Source organism: Centroberyx gerrardi, chromosome 9, assembly GCF_048128805.1.
Source record: "Centroberyx gerrardi isolate f3 chromosome 9, fCenGer3.hap1.cur.20231027, whole genome shotgun sequence".
In the NCBI taxonomy this organism is placed as follows: domain Eukaryota; kingdom Metazoa; phylum Chordata; class Actinopteri; order Beryciformes; family Berycidae; genus Centroberyx; species Centroberyx gerrardi.
The window spans coordinates 11,559,413-11,579,668 of NC_136005.1; the positions used below are offsets into that span (position 1 = coordinate 11,559,413).

The 20,256-nt window shown below is 43.6% G+C and overlaps 1 protein-coding gene across 2 annotated transcripts in view; it reads left to right on the forward strand.

Annotated features, from left to right (window-relative positions):
- The window catches only part of xpr1a (xenotropic and polytropic retrovirus receptor 1a), a 72,180-nt gene that overhangs the window by 39,938 nt on the left and 11,986 nt on the right, over positions 1-20,256 (forward strand). For both annotated transcript variants that reach the window (XM_071921819.2, XM_071921820.2), the window contains exons 3-9: positions 11,944-12,045; positions 16,407-16,627; positions 17,171-17,320; positions 17,505-17,588; positions 18,391-18,472; positions 18,696-18,883; positions 19,138-19,317. In XM_071921819.2, coding sequence (XP_071777920.1) covers positions 11,944-12,045; positions 16,407-16,627; positions 17,171-17,320; positions 17,505-17,588; positions 18,391-18,472; positions 18,696-18,883; positions 19,138-19,317 — 1,007 coding nt within the window. The remainder of the gene's footprint in view (positions 1-11,943; positions 12,046-16,406; positions 16,628-17,170; positions 17,321-17,504; positions 17,589-18,390; positions 18,473-18,695; positions 18,884-19,137; positions 19,318-20,256) is intronic.

A 20,256-nucleotide genomic window follows, 5' to 3' on the forward strand; every position in this document is an offset into this window, starting at 1 on the left:
CGCTCCTCATCTACTTCCTTCCATGCTCCTCCTCCCTTCCTTTTTTTTAATTCGATTTTGTTTCATCTAACCTTCATTTTTCCAGCTCAGTGAATCAGTGAATCATTTTCAAGAGCAGCCTGGTGCTTTACCTCCCTGAGCTCTGTAGTGCCATATTGTCCAGTCACAGCTACAGCAGGCTCATACACATGCACACACAAACATGCACGTGCTGTAAGGCTGGATTTCTGTGAATATCCTAGAAAGCCAGTAACTGCAACGCCTACCTAGGGTCAGAGCAAGACCTGTAAGATCTGAAGAAACCTCTAAGATTACGCCAAGAATCTGCGTCGACTTACAGTGGAGACCCAGGTGTTAGAAACATGTAGCATAGGTGTAACTTTGATGAAATGTCTTCATTTAGGTGTAATGTACATGTAGCATTCATGTAGCATTGAGTGTAAATGACACCTGTGCCAAACTAGGTTCACTTTGTACCACTTCATGCATTTACATGTTAGAAGATCCCACCTCTTTGTTAGTTATCTCCTCAGAAACTTCTCACATCTGCACATGTAAACACTTGAAACATAGCCTCTCCCCAGGCTCAATAACAGAAATAACAGATGAAAATGCGTAGCTTGCCAAGACCTTAAGGAAAGTTTCCGATGTCCGATCCAAGGCTTTCATTTCCTCACGACCTTTGGAGCGGATGCAGCATAACGGCTGGTGCTTCCCTTGTGGCTAGATGCACACAAACTACCATGCAGACATCAGATGTTTCTGAGGAGATAACTATCAAAGTGGCGACATCCTCTAACATATAATTGCATGAACGTATTTCAAGTGTAGCGCACTTGACGCTCCAGGTAGGTATTGTAAGGCTGTCGTTCCCTAAAGGCTGGTTCATGCTTCATGTGGAAATGAAATTATGTAATTGCGGCCATAACATACGGGTGCATTGGAGTCGTGCACAAGGTCATGCACCACCTGAAATTTGAAATAACACAGATGGCACCACAGCACCTCCGTCCAGGATAGGCTGAACAAAGAGGAACCAGAATTACTGTCCGATAAGGTTGGGATTCTTTTGTCTTGTTGGGGATGTGGAGAGCTGAATTTTACTACAGTACTGCATAGGTCAGTTTTCAGGCAATTGGTCATCATTAGTGCAAGAAGCATGAATGCCAAGGTACATGAACAGCACGTCCAGCCACGCATGAAGCATGAACCATGGCAGATAATGGCAGAAATCCAACTAAATACCCACACACACATACATGTACATGCAGGCACACACATGCATGATACACTCCAGTTGGTTTTGGTATCATATGGTGTGGTGGGAAGTGCCAGGTTAGCCTGCTGTGCCAGGTGTGTGTGTGTGTGTGTGTGTGTGTGTGTGTGTGTGTGTGTGTGTGTGTTTCTCCTCACTCTGCCCTCTCTGTTCTCTGACATTTATACCAGATGATACAGCCTCACTGTCCTGGCTACAAACTGCTGTCCTGCTGCCTCCGTCTCTCAGTGCGTTTCAGAGTGTGTTGGAATGTGTTACAAGTGTGTGTTTCTGTCAGTAAATGTATACAGCTTCTATAACAGTGTATGATTCAATAGACCAGGTTTAGGAGCGTTTGAATGTGTGTATCAATGTTGTAATATTCTTGCAATAGTGTTTACACCCTGCAGAAATCCTAACCTTAGCTGATAGTGTGTAAAATCCACCAATTTGAAGTGAGGACTAGTCAGTGGCCCGGGGCTATTCTCCTCTGCTGGGATGTACTGAAATAGGGGACCAGTTGTGTTACACCTTTTTATACTGGCTGTGACAGTAAATGGCAGTAAAGAAGCCACAGTCTTGCAGATAGTGGATAGACAGTGGATAACTGCTTATTGAACTTAATAGAGTTCAGAAATTATTTGCTTCTGTTTGTGTGAAATCAAACAGAGATGTATATAACATGATCTCTTTTAGTTATTATCTTTTCCAGCAACAGGGGAAATAATAGCAGGCCTACCCACAGTGAGTGAAAGATACTCTACATTAGTCTACATTTTTTTACTTATAACTCAATTCTGCAGTCGTTCTTAGAGGATTCATCTTACACTCGTTTTACAGGCCGACTCCGCGGCGACTGTTCTCTTTGAAAGAACCTCCATGAAATCAGACCTGATCTTTTTAGATTAGATTTGCTTCTATTAGTGTTGAATAAGGGATCTGTGCTGTGCGTGAGCTTGCATACTGAGACACTGATACATATCCGCATCCTTTATTGGAGTAATGCCAAAGGAATAAAGTAGACATTGCCTGAGCCGCGGCACACTGTGGGGGGAAACGTGATATTGACGTTAAATATCACATTAAAGGTAGTAATGTAATGGCTTGGAATGAGTTGAATTACAACACATGCTGCCCAACAAAGTTTTGATCAGACTTGATAATGCACCTGAGACACAGACCTAATGTATGCTGGATTTTCGTCATTGCTGACGGACAGATAAAATAGTTTTGAAATATCGTGAATCTCAAAGGACTCGAGATGACTGAACGAAGTTTGAGACACGTACTGGAAGTCACAAAGGCCAGGCAAACATTTCAGCTGAGGAGAAACCAGGCAGTCTTTTAATTCACACCGTTATCAGCTTGGCTCTTCCCTCCGTCTATATCTACCTTCGGAGAGATGCAGGGGGTCAGGGAGAGTCACAGAGAGACTGTCCTGATCTTCAAGGCCCTGTGTGGGTCTGGGAGGAGAGAAAGGTCCGGGCCAAACTTCCCCTCGCTCTGACTGTCGGAGATAACGCTTCACAGCAGCGGGAGCTTAGTAAAATGAGACGAGGGCGGAACGAAGGGAGGGAGAAAGAGAGAGAGAGAGAAACATGAAGAGAGAGAATGAGAGATGGAATTCCTCAGACGGGCAGTAACACACACACACACGCACACACACACACAGTTCATTTTTATTGCCCTCTGAAGTATAAAGAGCAGAATAATTAACTTTCCCATCAGCCCCCTGGTCGATTATACTGCTTCCTGTGGGTATCTTGTTTGTCTGATTGGGAGATTCTGCGGCCTACTTCTTCTCTCCATCCCATTTCACCTCATCTAACTTCTTCCCTTCACTCTCTTATTCCCTTTTAACCTCCTCTGTGCTTTCGACCATGCCCATTTAGCCCTCCTCTGAACTCCAAATTGAGTAACCGCAAGGCTTTTTGTCTCTGCAACACGATGTTTTGAATGGGGTGTGTGCATCTCGGCTTAAAGGATGGGAAACCAAAATACTGGAACTGTGAGAAAAGGCCAAGGCATGACAGGGCGAATTTTACACACAACAAAGTCCAAGCAAAGTCCATAAACACAGGCATGTCTGCACACACACACACTGTTTCTAGTTTCTTCAGTCTCACAGGAAAGACTCTGGATAAGCCGGTAAGCCAGTGTAATGACAAACATGACCCATTTCATGTGGGTCTGTTCAGAAACATCCCCTATCATTTTGCTTCCATAATAACCCACTTTCTTTCTACATCTTGTATAGGAACTCCTTCAGGTAATTGGCATGAAGGCTGCAAAGCTAAAAGTTAACTTTGATAATAGATAGGCACATAAAGTAAGGCAAACTTTCAATTGGTTGCTAAATAAGAGGTTCTGTCTCTTTCTGCCTCTAGATAAACAAGCTGAAACCTATTTTCTATTGTAATTGCTTTGTCAGTCTCTGCTGTGTATACGCTGCTGAAATTGCCACTTGTCCTTTTCCAGAGACAATGTAGAGACATTCACTGACATTTGAACTCTACTTCACGTTTATTGCAATAGTAACCCGTTTCTTGTGTGATTTCAGTACCATGGACAGATCCGCAGCTCAGTATTGAAGCTTAAAAGTTGGAAGTCGCTTATTTGAACGGTCTTGTAAATACTGAAGACCCATCCAAACATAGCAGCATCTGTGGGACTGCATTCTCTACACAGTTGGAGACAGTGTGTTTTCCATCATTTAAACACTGCTTAATTTTTTTTCTCTCTCTCTCTCTCTCTCTCTCTCTCTCTCTCTCTCTCTCTCTCTCTCTCTCTCTCTCTCTCTTTCTCCCTCAGTGTAACCATTCTCCAGTGTATTAGTGTGTTGTGTGTTTCCCCTCTGGTCCCCAGGATCATCTCACACCCCATCTGGCCTCTTGTTGATGCTCCTTCCCCCTCATCATGTATTCAGATGGCTGCCGGGAATATACCCATCGCATGTGCCTGGGCCACACATACACACACACACACACACACTTTCTCTCTCTTTCTCGCTTGCAGCCTCTCTCTCTTTCTGTCCCACTCAGTCTCTCTCTCTTACACACACACACACACACACACGCACGAGATGGAGATATCAACACCTCTCAGAATGTGTTGAATGTGTGATTTTCTTCTCCATATCATTTGCAGTACTAAATGTTGGTGTCGTTTATTTTTGAGCTGCTTAGCTTGCAGTCTGGCAGTATTAATAGTACACAATGGATTGGGAGCTAGTTCCTCCTTATCCCGCCTCCGGTCCTCCCAGGCTGGCAGTCTAACCCGGTGAGTGTGCATTCTTAATGTTCCCCTGGCCTCGATGAGAGAGATGATTGGTAGAATTAATTGTGGCTGGAGGGCCAAATGGGAATAAGTGGAAAAAAAAGGCGAAAGGGAAGGATGAGGCGAGGGGGTGGGGGGGGGTGCTGTCTGGCTGGTTTTGTGTGTTCTTTTCTCAATGCCTGAAACTAGAGGATGTTAGAGTTGTTTATATACTCTCACTCTCTTTCTCTCCCCAGATTGATATTAGCCCAGTGTTAACTCAATCCTATTCTGTTTTATAGTCCAGTTTGTCTTTCTCTTCATTTGTGATTTACAGCTCTCTGCGTGCGGAGAAGAGATAAGGGAAGGTAATACAACGACAATCATAACGTAATGGCCTCCTCAGTTCCCCTGACAGTGATGCTACCGGAACATGGTTTATATCCAGCGACGAGGTGTCGTTAAATGGGGTAAATGGAGCACAAAATGAGGGACATACAATTTGTGTGTGTGCGTGTGCTTGAGTGCACTTGTGTGTGTGCATGTGTGTATGTGTGCGTGCATGCACATAAATAAGTGCATTTGGAGGATTGCGAAGAGATAGATGCTGTGTCCTCTCCCCTCTCTCCAGGCTCCGGTGTAATGGCAGATGATATCTGAGCTCCTTACACAAAGACAACCATTGCTCTCCTTTTCCCCAACGCCATTCATGTTCCTTGTTTCTCTCAACTTCACGCTGATAAGCTGCACCAATAGATGGAGGGCAGAAAAGGAAAAATGGGTGATAAAGAAAAGAAAATAGATTGTAACAGCAAATAGAATCTCACAAACGGTAATCTTGGCCAGCTGAACCCGTTAAGACTGCTACTTTGCTTGTGAACAGTATCCAAAGACCAGTTCCCATTTTGAATCGCATCTAATCTACAGTATGTGTGTGTGATTCAGTGTGAAGCGTATCCGCTGTATGTGTTTGTGTCTGTGAGCGGTTGTTGTTCTTTCCAAATCCCTATCACTGTCAGTGGGTTAGAGGGTCTCCATGAAGGATTTATGGGCTGGTTCTATGGGGGCGGGTCAAAGAGTGGCAGTATAGGAATATAAGAAGTTGGGGGTTGGGGTGTGTGTGTGTGTGTGTGTGTGTGTGTGTGTGTGTGTGAGAAGGGTTGGGGGTTAGAGTAGGGTTCTGGGGAAGCTGCCTCGTGGAACTCATCATTTATTTATACGAACTACAGAAGAAGGGGATAGGAGCGGAGAGAGGGGGCTGCCTGTTACAAGCCGCCAGGGGAATAGGTCAAGAGTTGTTTTTCTAGCTACTAGCACAACTCTTTGTCTGAAAGAGTGAAGGCAGTTAACACAATACACTGCACTGTATCTTACTCTACGAATGCCATTTTGTACCCTTGTTATCTTGAACACCTAACCCCTTGGTACGGTACTGCTGCAGCCTGTGCATCTCCTGCTTGTTCAGACTGTCCAGTGATTTAGCTGTTGGTGCTGATGATGCTGAAAAACAAGAGAAAATGCTGGATTTGGGGAAAAGAAAACAATATGTATGCCTTACTGCTAGCAGTTGCTCAATTTATGCTCGTGATTTACAGCACTAATTAAATGCTTCTTAATTTAATCAAACCAAGTATTGATTTTTCTATAGCTTTATCCTGGATAAATAGTAGTCATCCTGCCCTGAATAAAACTAGAGGCTTTCTGCAGCAGTAAATTGTCTGCCTGGTTAGATAGATAGATAGATAGACGCTATAGTTTCTGACTCCAATGTCTTCACAAATACTGCAAACATAGGCCTGTATAGTTTGTTATTGTAGGGATGACAGGAGACAAAGGAGAATTTTGTTCATACTTGACACTTATAGAGGTGAAATACTGTGCGAAATACACAGACACACACACACACACACACAGCACATACACGCAAACTGAGTAAGTACAGGCATATATCTCCACCCGGCCCTACAGGGACAGAACCATTATTCCCCACTGAGGTGCTCCATCATCATCTCTCTGGCTTGGCCACACACACACACTCACACACACACGCACACACACACACACACACACACACACCATGAAGCAAATGTCAGGGTATCCAGGGATGAAGAGGAGCTTTTAGCGCTGGCCGGAGGAAAGGGAGGAAGGTGCTTTGGTGTGTGTCTGTGTGTCTGAATGTTAGTATAGAGGCAGTGGTCCCTCAGGAGCCTGAGCTGAGGACCAGAGAGAGGCCTCCCAGGGGGACTCACTTGTTTGGGCGATTGACATTGAGAGGAAGATAAGGAACCAAAACAGGATTTTATATCAATGGAACAGCGTTGCAAAAGGCAATAAAAAGGCAAATGCAAATGTTTGGGATGCTTTATCGTTCAATGGAATCCACATAAAAAGTTATCAAAATAACGATAATGACTTTATATTTTTCACTAGTTGTGTACTTCCTTTAGGGCTGAAATAATTTGTAGATTTAGGTAAAAATATGGTTTTTTTTATTCAGCAACTCTGTTCCAACTGTCACCTGCCTTGATGGCCAAACTTTTATCTCACATCCCTTTAGTGAGTGTCTTTGGGCTCCAGGAGGGAGCTGTCTCCCTCTCCAGTCAGACGGGTTATAATGAGAACCCATACTGTGCGGCTGAAAGAGAAGCTGTCAGCTTTATATGAACACTGACACCATAGATTAAATACTGTAGAGTAAATGCTGTAATAGTTGCATGACTTCAGACTATGTCTCATAATTAGGTTTCATTGAATTTGCACTCTTACCCAGTTTACCCAGAGACAGTGAGGCGCTGTATTGTAATTATGAGATGCTAATGATGTTGATTGGTGCTGATGATGGCTGATAAGAGTGTTGCAGGTGGAGGGGAGATAGATGATGGGGGAAAGTGTTTCAGCTGTAGAGGTGTTAGCAGAGTGTCGGGTGAATCCTCAGTAAATCACAGCTGTGAGGAATTCAAAGATGAACTGGCTCCGACTCGGGCCTTTGTTCCCACACATCACACATCTCACACACATAAAAGCGTGAACAAACAGATGTGTGCGCATGTGCAAAAACACGTTCACAAACATGCACTTTTCAGAAGTCAACAGGAAAACAAAGAGACAGGGGGTGAAGGGTCTTTCCATAACCCCTCTTCTACCTCTACACTGCTCTGATATTTCCGCTTTCATCCTGTACAGCTCCACTCATATCAACCCTCCTCTCTCATCACTCTGTTAGTCACTTGGCTGATTCTATATTTGCAGGACATTTTGCATTTGTAAATACGTGTCACAAAAAATATAGATATTCTTCCAAAGCATTCTTAAAATGTAACGTATTTACTTGTCAAGCTCAAGCTAGAATGATTTCAGATATTTATGCAAAAACAGAAATGTTAACCAGTTAAATGATCAACCATGTTACGGATATCAGAGTTGATTTTTGCTGTTTCAGGCCTGTACTCCACATGGAGGCCTAGAATCAAATACCACATGACATTTCATAAATGTTACACAAATAACTGATTTAAATGTGATTAAATGTAATTTAGTGCACTGCTGACATTTAGTAAATCTGCTCCTGACTCAGACACTACTTTATAACAAATGCTGAGAAAAACGATAAAGATCATACCCGAGTGTCCTCACAGTGTTTTCTACCAGAGGAAATGACATCATGTGGTGCAGGTCGTATTCCTTTACGACGAACCATTTCTTATAGAGGGGAGGTTTTTGAATACATACAATTTCACACTTAATGGTGTATTGGCAATGAATGCCTGTCTGTCATGATTACCTCGTGTATATTCATAAAAGGAAAATTATAAAAAAGAATGAATAAAAAAGTTTGTGTTACTGTTTTTTGGCTAATTAGAAGGTTGGTGTGCTGTGATGCTTTCACTACTTGAACATTTGTGTTACATTCTTCAGGGCTGACATTTTAAATAATTAGAAGGGCTGTTGTGATCAAAACTGGACAGGGGAAAATAGGGTTTTCAGTGATACTCAGGTTATTTTTAGAAATAGATGACAGTTATAATATAATGATGGTACTCGCTCAAACATGATCATGTATGAAAATAAAAAATAAAAAGTTTTAACAAAAATATATGTGCCATATATTCCACGGACATGAAATATACCATAACTATAGAATTACCCACTTACTCTACATCTGCATTCTTTTTTGATTCATTTGTGGTATAACCTTTTGCTTTGAAACACACTGCGACTCAGTTTGATGTTTGCCTGTAAACCCGACTGTAAAGCGTTGTGTTGGACCATTAGTCATTCTGTCACGGCCCGGTGGCCGGCCAGGCAGTCGGTCATTCAGCTCGCCCGCTAGCCAGCCGATCGCTCAGCAAGTCAAGCATGCATCTCTCCATCCAGGCAGCCAGTCATCCGTCCATCTGCAGCAGTCAGCCAGTCAGCCAGTCAGCCAGTCAGCCAGTCAGTCAGCCAGCCAGTCAGTCAGCCAGCCTGTCAGCCTGCAGATGTCGAGGTGACTGAGCCTTGGATGGTTTCAGGGCTGAAAGTGTTGTGGCTGCGGTCGAAGTGTGCAATGAGGCAGAACTGCTCTGAGAGATTTAGAAACCTAGCTGCTTCCTTTCCTCTTCCCTTTCTGTCTCTCTCCCTCGCTCTTCTTCCTCTGTCTACATTTCTTTCTCTTCCTCTACTCCCTCCAGCTTCATCTTCTCCTCCTCATTAGACTTTTTCTCCTCCTCTTTCCCTCTCCCTCCCTCATCCCAATCTCCTGTTCTTTTCCTTGCCCTCTCTATTACCTCCCCCCCCCCCTTCTCTCTCTCTCTCTCCTCCAGAACAGAGTGTGTATGTAGGGTGCTCAGACAGATGAGTGACCTCTTCAGCCCAGTAGCAGTGGGTGTATACTGGGCGAGACGCAGCCTCCTGTTTTCCCCACTACTTTTCTTTATTTATGCAGTAGTTACACCCTTTTTTTACCTTTACCCTCTTCCTTACTTTTACTCTTGTCTGTCCTTACCACAGACTCTCTGTCATATTAATCATACCATTAATGTATGTACAGCAGATATGTTTTTTTCCTTGTCATTCTCCCTAGCCGTCTCTCCTGCCTCTTTCTTCTCTTCATCCCAGCTAAGTCACAGTAGATACAGTCACAGTAGTAAATTCTTGTTTGCAAACTTCATTTTAGTACATAAAGCTGAGGCTGGCTGTATGTTGTCCCACTTTTTACCCATCATCATTACTGAGATGATCTTGTTTTTGATGTTTAAGGAGGACTGCATTCATACACTCATAGGATTTGGCGTGCAATTAGGGCTATATTGCAGCACTCCTCCTACATCTGCTGTAAGACTTGTCCTTCCACATGCTTCATAAGATTTGTCCTTCTACGTGTCTCTAGAGTTTGCAATATTCTCACCTGCCGAGAGTTTTAATTAACTTAGAATTGATTATATTGCTAAAAGTGTGTGGATGCAGTTTCTAATTTATTTTCCATGTAATGCTTTGTTCCGTTGCATTGTTTTAAGGCTCTGAGGAATATATTTTTTTTCACCTTTTCACCGCAATCTCATGCTCTTGCCGTGAATGAAGGTGTGTGTGTGTGTGTGTGTGTGTGTGAGATTGTGAGATTGTGCATGTACTTGTATGTGAACAGGCCGAGGATATTGACAGCCTGCAGCCTTGGGCGTCTCTTTCTTATTACTGTGTACATACTTGAATGCCTGGACTCACTTTATATAACAGCTGATGTTTTCACAGGAATATCAGCATTGGAATCTGGCACAGAAAAGCATATTTCACTGCTATTTTATCCAGCAAAACCCTTCACTGCTGCGGAAGTGTGGAATGAGAGTCTCGCTGTGACATTTAGAAATGAGTCTGCAAGTCTGACTGATAGAATGCCAAATATGTACAGAAAGCTGTGTGTATATATGTGTTTAAGAAAGAGAGAGAGGGGGGGGGGGAGAGAGAGAGAGAGAGAGAGAGAGAGAGAGAGTATGTAGGGCGCATAGATGTCTATTGTATGGTCTTTGATAAATTTGTCTATTGATTTAGTGATCGACTAGTATGATATTTTTTAACCATTTGTTGTTATTATTGTTAGATTGTCAGGGCTGCTATATTAACCTAGTTATAATCTGTTTTGTTGTCAATTGAATTGAATTGAATTGAATTGAATTGAATTGAGGAAATCATGTTTAGTGTGTGTGTGTGTGTGTGTGTGTGTGTGTGTGTGCATGATAGAGAAAGATTTTGTGTGTGTAAGTGTATGTGTGTGTATGCACATCCAAGCATAATGGGCTTGGCAGGTAACTAGCCAGTGGCCACCATTTTAAGTCAGCCAGGTGTCAGGTAGCCTGCTGTGAATGAGGCAGAGGATTGCTTGAGACAGAGCATCAATGCTGATTGAATTGGCCGGTCCTGAAAAAGACACACAGGGTTTTTGTCAGAGAGGAGGGAGAGGAAGGAAGCTGTTGATCTAATTGTAATCCTGAATGGAAGCCTGTTTCCCTCTCAACCAAAGTCACGTTGGCCTGCTCAACTAAAGGCCTGGTAATGTAATGTAAAACTAGGAACCTTAAAGGAATACACAGAGTTTTTGGGAGATTGGCCCGTTGGTCAAGTTACCTGATAAGTAATGGGAACATAGACACCAAAACCTTCCTTATACTGGAGGTATAAGGAAGGTTATGTTGTAATGGTATATGTTGACTGATAGTCAGCCACATTATCCAAAGTAAGAAGACTGACTTTTAAGTAATAAAAAGTTGTTAGTGGTTTTTTATTATATGGCCTGTGGATTTATACATTTTAAAAATGTAAAAAAGTCAATATGGCTGAAGTAGCTATGCTTATTTTTTGAACTATTTCAGGTGAGCAACCATGTATTCATCCGCTGTGTAGTGATTTTTAGCTGTACACACTCTCCCATCACCCACTATGTTCACTTCCTATGGAAACACAGAAAGTAGTTCCTGATAGTTCAAAACAGTGTGTTATTTTTGTATCATATTGTATGTCATTTTTACCAGTCTCCTACACAAAATTGCCAAACTTATCTGCATATTTGAGGTCTATGTTCTCATCATTTAATGAGTAAAACTCCAAGAAACTTGGTATATTCCTTTCAAGTTGACCATACTTTTTTATGATCCTTGTTCATCACTGTTTTATAGAGAAGGTTTTGCCATGGTTTTATCCTACACTGCCTAGCATCACAATATAAACTTTGCTTCACTGCTCTTGGTTAGCTCCCAGGTGTGAATGTGTGTAACTGTATGAATGTGAATCAAGGTGGCACTGAAAAAGAGTGTACATAGTTGAGAAAAACCCTTCCCTGTATAGATTAAGATAATAAAAGTGAACCATTCCTTGATATATTTGCTCCTATTTACTCCTGTTTACTCCCTTTGTCAAGCAGCCAACCTCTGTCTCTGTTTCACTCTGTTTTTCTCTTCCTCCAGTCACAGATGAAGACACGGTGAAGAGATACTACGCCAAGTTCGAGGAGAAGTTTTTCCAGACCTGCGAGAAGGAGCTCTTGAAAATCAACACATTCTACTCAGGTATTCATTCATTCCAGTTCTTGTTTTAGGTAATGATTGCAATACTGACTGTGTTAATCAATCATCTGTACAATCAGATAATTCAAAAATCAGGTTAATTAGTCACATGTACTTTTCTGTTTTCCCCCTGTAAAGCAGAGGAGCAGCAAAGAAAATGATTCTGTGTGATTGATGCCTCTCTCCAATATCTTTTCCTCCATCTAGAAATTAACCCTGAACTTAATATTAACTTGTATTAACTGAAAAGATTATTAATATATCTTTCCATTGCAGTGGAGCTTGAGACAGCTGAAGCTTCTCTAGTGGCCAGTCTTTATTTATATTAAATGCTCCCAACATCTTTACCAATCTGTCCCTCCCTGGTCCTCTGCTGACTACAGTTTGTCAAATAGCAGCAGTAAAGTGCAAAACAAGATACAGAAACGGGTACGGCTACAAAATTAGAGGGAAGTTGTAGCTGAAATTGAAGTGTATTAGTTCCACTAATGTGTTACACACATGGTTTATTTCCTCTGTGTTGCGTCCAGAGAGATGAGCTAGCTATTTCAGTGCCAAATGACATTGCGTCTAATCCTGGTCATTTGATTGAGGTAGACTGCCATGACTGTCATATTTAGGCGAGCCGGCCCGCCTGTGTGTATTTCAGGGAGAGAGGGAGTGCATGTGTGCGCCGTGTAACATGAGATGGAAGCCATAGTATATTCTGAGGTTGCCTTGTGGTCTTGAACTTCAGCTCAGGGAAAGTGAGGGGCACCAACCAACAGACAGAGCTTCCCCTACAGGTTGCATGTGGAACTACAGGCTCTCCGGGTCAACTGTGGGCCAAGGCTGCCTGGAGAAATGGGCATCCGATACTGTCCCAACTCATAATGACGCCACATTACTGGCTGATGGATGGCTATGACAGCAAACAAACAGGGCATAAATCATTGCAGACCTTATTAGGAGGGAGGTTGATTTGTCATTCCTTAAAGTACTGGAGAAACTTCTCTAACAACAAATCCTCCTGTCCTGGTGCATCTTGATTAAATGCCAGGGGCGTGCTGTCATGTTGCTGCAGTGGAGGCCAGGCTGGACGGCTCTGTCAGAGGAGCTCGGTCTAATTTGGGACTCAAACCAAACATCCTCTTGGCCTGGCTAGCTACTCTTTCATCATCCTCTCCAGTGAGGATAATGACAACATAGCTCCTTTGTTTTGAAATGTAGTTGCTGATGAAGGTCTGATAGTAGGCCCAAATAGCACTATTAAAGTCCCCATGAAGTGAACTCCCATTACTTTTACATCCTGGAAAACACAGTATCTTTCATGGTGACCTCATGCTGCACTAGTAGGCGTAAATATAAATTTCTAACCAATAAAACCATCAGATTTTTTGAACAATCCCGCCCCTCCGCACCCCTCCCATCAAATAAAATTGCCTTTCTCTCCCTGACTGATATTCCATTGGTTTAGACTTTTGAATGATCCCTCACTGTGTTATGTCCTGCCCCAACTTTAACATCTAAATATGGGTCATAATCTTGTGTGGCCTTGGATCATCTTTGGATTGTGGGTCCCATGCATGCTATTGCCTATCAGTATGAATACATAAGACGGAATAGGGAATAGAATAGAGTGGAACAGAATAAAATAGCACCTTGTCGTCATTTCTGAGCTTCTAAATGCCACAAGTGACATGTGTGAGTGAATGTTGACAGCAGCACAGTCATATCACGGCAGCGCCACACTCAGTGAGTCACCGTCTCCTCAGCAGACTGGAGGTGTGAGGTTGGTTAAATGTTATTTATGAAAACATCATAATCTCTCTCCTCTACTTAGGCGTATGTCTGTTTATCCTGCACACACAGGAGGATGAAGCAAGCAATTATGGAGTCCTGTCCGACAGACAGCTTTATCTGGTGCCAGCTGGTACCTGTGTGTGTGTATGTGTGTGTGTGTGTGTATAGTGGATTGAAAAAGTGGGTTGGGATGTGAATGTGTGTCTATGTGAGAGAGAGCGAGAGAGAGATGGAGATGAATTGTGTGCTGACTTTACATAACGTTCTTGCCTCTGCGTAGCTCTACCTTTCACTCTGTCTCTCTCTCTCTCTCTCTTTCTCTCTCTCTCTCTCTCTCTCTCTCTCTTTCTCTCTGTGTCTCTCTCTGAAATGGGTCCTTGACCTCTGGAAATCATTCTGCTGCAGTTCGCTGAAAGTAACTCTGTTGGACAACACTTTTATCTTCATTGGTTCAACACACAGCAAACTGTTATGGAAACTGTTATGGAACCTTTTATCTAAAGTTTAGCAGGCTCATTTTAACAGAAATACCTTTTCACCTTGGTCTGTTCCTGGGAAAGCTGTGGGACGACAAAAAGCTCTTTACATTTCTCCGCTAAACCCACACCAGTGGAAATCTAGACCACCAACACCTGTATGTCAAAACATCCGCTTATTTATGGTTCATTTAACCTCCCACAGATGAACAATTTGAGGTCGTTCATCCAGACGGATGGGGATTAAACCAGAAGGATAAAACCTTCCTCCCCATGGCGATTTGTCATTGTAGTGGCCTTTTCACTCCCAGACCTCAGATTTAATCTAAGCCTACAACTGGCAGACAGTCGGGGACTTGACTTTCTCATGCCTGCTGCTGTTGTCATGTGTCCATCCAAGCAATGTTATGACAGACTGTGCCGGTGCTCACACAGGGATTACTCTAATTTTAGACTTCAAAGAGGTGCTGCGATTGTGGCATTACTATGAAGCAGGTAGTGAGATATCTGGGGACCGTGTGTGGGGGTGTGTATGGGGTGTGTATGGTGTGTGTATGGTGTGTGTATGGGGTGTGTGTGTTCAAGCAGCAAAGTGTGAAAGTCACCGTTGAGTCCTGTGCACCTCTAGTGCGTCTTTTCTCAGGACAGAGGAACAGCTATTGGTTGGGTCTCAAATATCTCGACTTCCCCAGACGGAAAGACTGAGCGCTTAATGAAATCAGCAAGCTCTTAATTGGACTCTTCAAGCTCTTCATGCAAACTGTCAACAAGTCTGTAGCTTTACAGATTGGAGATTTCCCACAATTCAATGTGAAAGTGGCATGCTTAAGAGAAAATTAAGTTTAATACCATAATTGGAAAATGCCTTTCAATGTATTACTCATAACACAATACTTTTAATCAGAGAAGACTAAATATTGTGCCCATTTTGTTTTTGCATTCAAATTGCATGATACCTCATTTCTACACTGAAGGGCAAGATCTCAACTCATGAGCAAAAACCTAAACAGAAGTCACACCTATGTAGGGTGGATGGAGTTGAACGGTAAAGATGCATGCTTCATTTCATAGGTCAGTGGCTGAACCTGGGATGAAAACCCCAGGTTTAGAAATAAAAAATAATCAAGTTGAGAGTTAGTTGAGCGGAGAGAACAGGGTGGAGGATGAGAGCTGCTCTCTGGCAGAGAGGTGGGAGGATATACAAGAGACGTTCACCAGGGAGAGAATAATGAAATGCAGGCAACTGTCCAGATCCTGTCAGATTCTCTCTCTCTCTCTCTCTCTCTCTCTCTCTCTCTCTCTCTCTCTGGGTAGGCTATATTAACCTATCTCTGACCCAGATAATGGGTTCTTCACTAGGCAGCGTTTACGTGTCTGCTCAACCTAATATTCTCCATCCTACTGCTTTCTGTAACTGACAGAATGCAGAGGAGAGGAGAGGTCTTATAACTGAATGGTCGAGTCAGTTGACACCTTTTCTATACTTGCTTTGTATGGAAATCTGCCAACAGAGACAAACTGCAGGATAGAGTTAAGTTGGCCGGTAAGATCGCTGGTATCAAGCTGAAGCAGCTACCTGACATCTTTGACCACCTTTGACCATACTGGAGTGTCTCCTTCATCCCTTTTATAGGGAATTTGAGTTTCTTCCCTCTGGCACAATGTTTAGACCGCCAAAGGGCAAGTCTAGCAGAGTGAGGAACTCTTATTTCCCATGCCATTAAATAGCTTGACTCTGGTTAATGTATTTTTAATAGGATAGTCAGGAGTCCAATGTTAGTGCTGTTTATTTTAATGCTGTTCTACGGATGGATGAGGATGTTCTTAATTCATGACTCCCGTTTCTTGAGCTAAGTTTTATGTACTTTTGTTTATTTATGATTTCATGCACCTGGCTGCACAAAGAATTTCCCCCCTGGGACAATAAAGTTGAGTTGAACTGAACTGAATTGAATTGTGGTTGTGCTGGGCAGCTCCCAGGTGTGGATGTGTGTATAAATGTATGAATGTGAAGCAGGGCGGAGTGTAAAACCCCTCCCTCAATAATAAAGGTTACAAAAAACCTAATACCTCTTCTTTGTCTTCCTCTCATCTTCCCACCTGTAGAAAAGCTTGCTGAAGCCCAGAGGCGTTTCGCCACGCTGCAGAATGAGCTGCAGTCTTCCCTGGACGCTCAGCGCGAGAGCAACGCTCCGCCCGGCCTGCGCAAACGCAAGACGGTGTTCCACCTGTCGCAGGAGGAGCGCTGCAAACACCGCAACATCAAGGACCTGCAGCTGGCCTTCAGCGAGTTCTACCTCAGCCTCATCCTGCTCCAGAACTACCAGGTTTCAATACACACACACACACACACACACACACACACACACACACACACACACACGCCTTACATATACATACACTGTTAAAATAAAAAAGTTCTTCCGCGAAGCTTTAAGGAGAGGAAAGAAACCTTTAAAGTGATAATCTGAGACATCTGTGATGTATTTTACGTTTCCGGCAGCAGCAATAGCGGTTTGTTAGGAGTACACAGAAGAAGTGGGCAGTTAGCATGAGCAGCGATAGCCACGACGGCTGACCAGAGAAAGAAAAGAGCGCCGCCTACAGAAACTCAAACTTCAACAGAAAATCCAATGAAAAAGACATGCAAAAACAACCAGAAACAACAACCGCTTAGCACCCAAAAACAAGGATCTTGCAGACTTCCATTTAAGGATCCCTTCAAAAATGCACTTAAGTTATCTCTTCTGGGTTAGGGTTTCAGCTCCCCCGACTTCCAGCAGTCTAACCATTTACTCAATCTGTTGTGGTTGTGTCATTTCTGTTTGTTTCAGTCTTGATCCGAGCCGTTTCCTCTTTACTGTCCACAGAACCTGAACTTCACTGGTTTCCGTAAGATCCTGAAGAAGCATGACAAGATCCTGGACACTCCTCGCGGGGCCGACTGGCGTGTGGCTCACGTGGAGGTGGCACCTTTCTACACCTGCAAGAAGATCACACAGCTCATCTCTGAAACAGAGGTGCACACACACACACACACACCCACACACACACACTGCAGTACGTAGACATTGGCAGGAAACAAAACACATGCATAAACCCGCACACCAAGTACACACTCGTTACCGACAGTGTTCTGACTATCTAATGTGTGTGTGTGTGTGTGTGTGTGTGTGTGTGTGTGTGTGTGTGTGTGTTCCCCAGGCCCTGGTGACCACAGAGCTGGAGGGAGGAGATCGTCAGAGGGCCATGAAGAGGCTGAGAGTTCCTCCACTGGGGGCAGCACAGGTCAGAGCTACTGCTGGTCACACTGGTCACACTGGTACCCAGTAAGAACAGCATGACTCCCCACCTCTGGTTTTTGCACTATTACCTATCTATTAACCCAATGGCTCTCAACCTCTTTGGTTCACGACTCCTTAAAACAAAGTGATGCCTACTCACGAAGAGGGTGGGGGGCAGGAAAGGGGTTGGATGAATGTAGATTAAAAACAAAAGGTGAGACAGATGACATGAGAGAGTGGAAGAGGGGAATTGAGAGAGGGAGAAAAAAGAGAGAGAGAGAGCGACTACTCTTCCCTTCAGTATTGATTTTATAAGTGCCTTTCCATTGCTGAACAGACAGGATATACTTCAGAAAAGAAAGAGGCCAGTGGCGCTTTACATCCCCTATGTTATATCCACTGTTATTACTGCATTAATTACTGTCATGTCTAACCTGAATTGTGCGAGGTAAATATTGACGTGTCCATTTCCCCTCTAGGCATGTCTATAAGCTAATGTATTCAAACAGATAAAAAGAGCCTGAGTGGTTTAATATGGAGACACACTACATGTAGTTATGTGAAATTTTATGTTAGCTGAGGTTGAGAAAGGATTCATCACAACTTAATTGCTTGGATAGGCTTCAAAAAAGGAGCTTAATCTCAAAAAAAGACCCTGCTTTTTTACTATCGACAATTTCGACTGTAAACCTGATTACATGAGAAGAATCTATATGGATATGTGTGACCATGTGCACAGATGCAATGTTGAGGTGTTTGATGTTATCCTAAATTTCCTCCTCTCTTTTCCTCCCTGCCTGGTTCAGCCTGCTTTGGCCTGGACAACCTTCCGTGTGGGTCTCTACTGCGGCGTCTTTATCGTCCTCGCCATCTCCTTCATTCTCACTGGTACGTCACAATAAACATTCAAATTCATACATTTTTCCTATCCTGGTGAATGCTGAACAATGTGCGATGCGATGTCATTTTCTGGTAGATTTGTTCAAGGCACAGTAAATTGTTGTTTTCCTCAGACAGTTAAACATTTCATATTTTGTGCTAAAAAGGGGGATGTAATTTTCCTCCACCCCCACCCCTCTTCTCTAATCATCCTGTGTACTTGTTGTTTCAGGTGTTGTGTTCATCCGCTACGAGAACATGTGGCCTCTGGTGCGGATCTACCGGGGCGGTTTCCTGTTGATCCAGTTCCTCTTCCTGTTGGGCATCAACACCTACGGATGGAGGCAGGCCGGAGTCAACCATGTCCTCATCTTCGAGATCAACCCCCGAAACAACCTCTCACACCAACACCTGTTTGAGGCAAGAGCGTTAAACATTTCAAAACCCTCCATCTTCAGAAAGTAAACCTTTTCTGGAATAAAGAAAAACAATCTTATTTTAAGATTGACAACCCTGCATTTTGAGAGGTTTCATTCAACAACAACAGTGTATACTCAAAGTCCATCAGGATGTATTTATGCTATAGAATTACAAAATACAAAGAAATCAATACTAATTTATTCATTCTAATGTGACACCATGCCAATCTGTTTCCTCCCCCCTCTCTGCTGCAGATTGCTGGTTTCCTGGGTGTGTTGTGGTGTATGAGCATCATGTCCTGTCTGTACTCGGACTACACCTACCTGCCCATGCAGATCAACCCTCTCATCCTGTACGGCTTCATGCTGCTCTTCCTCCTCAACCCCTTCAAGACCTGCTACTACAAGTCTCGCTTCTGGCTCCTCAAGCTGCTGGTCAGTCCGCTCATTTATTGTACAAGCATGACTTAGGGCGTGTTTGGAGAAGATTATTCACACTAATCAAAACTCTGTCCAATAAACAAGCTACTTGTGAGTCCGTGTGAGTTTTGTTTACAAGCCCTGGTTCGCTTGTAAGTGGGCAGTGTGAAACTAAACCAGCCAAAAATGCGAAAAAGTAAAATTTTCCACTATGGTTTGGACCAAAGAAAATGAACTGTAGGTGTGCTCGCCCCCTTCGTTATGAGTTTGTGTGAGTTATATGTCTCTTTTACAGCTGTGTATTTTGCTGCCATATTACGCTGCTGACACTTGAAATATGTCCTGCAAGTGTGTGTGTGTATGTGTGTGTGTGTGCGTGGAGGTGCTTGAGTGTGTGTGTGTGTGTGTGTGTGTGTGTCATGCATTTGCATGCATGTACAATATCAGATATCTATGTCAGATCTCATGTTTACGAAACCCTCCTCTGTTGTTCTCTGTTCTTTGTCTAAGCTGCTAGGGGGCTGGAGGAGAGAGTGTGTGTGTGTGTGTGTGTGTGTGGATGGAGGGGGGGTGTTGTAGTGAGACAGAGGGCAGAGGGTTGAGGGATAATAGAATGCAGCCTGGTCCCAGGAGAGGTGGCGGCTGTGACTGTGCAATCATTACAGGCATAGATCTATCAGTATGCTGCCGCCCTGAGCTCCTCACTTCCTCCTCCTCCTCCTCCTCCTCCTCCTCCTCCTCCTCCTCCTCCTCTCCTTACACTTTAGCCCTCCTCCCTCCCAATTCCCCAGCAGCAGCAGCAGCAGCAGCAGCAGCAGCATCCCCCTCAGCTCTCCCTCCTCCTCCTCCTCCTCCTCCTCCTCCTCCTCCCGTCCTTTCCTCCACAGCTCCCCACAGTCCTCAGCAGCACTCACCCCCTCTCCTCCGCTGATGTGGCTCCCTAATCAGCCTCAG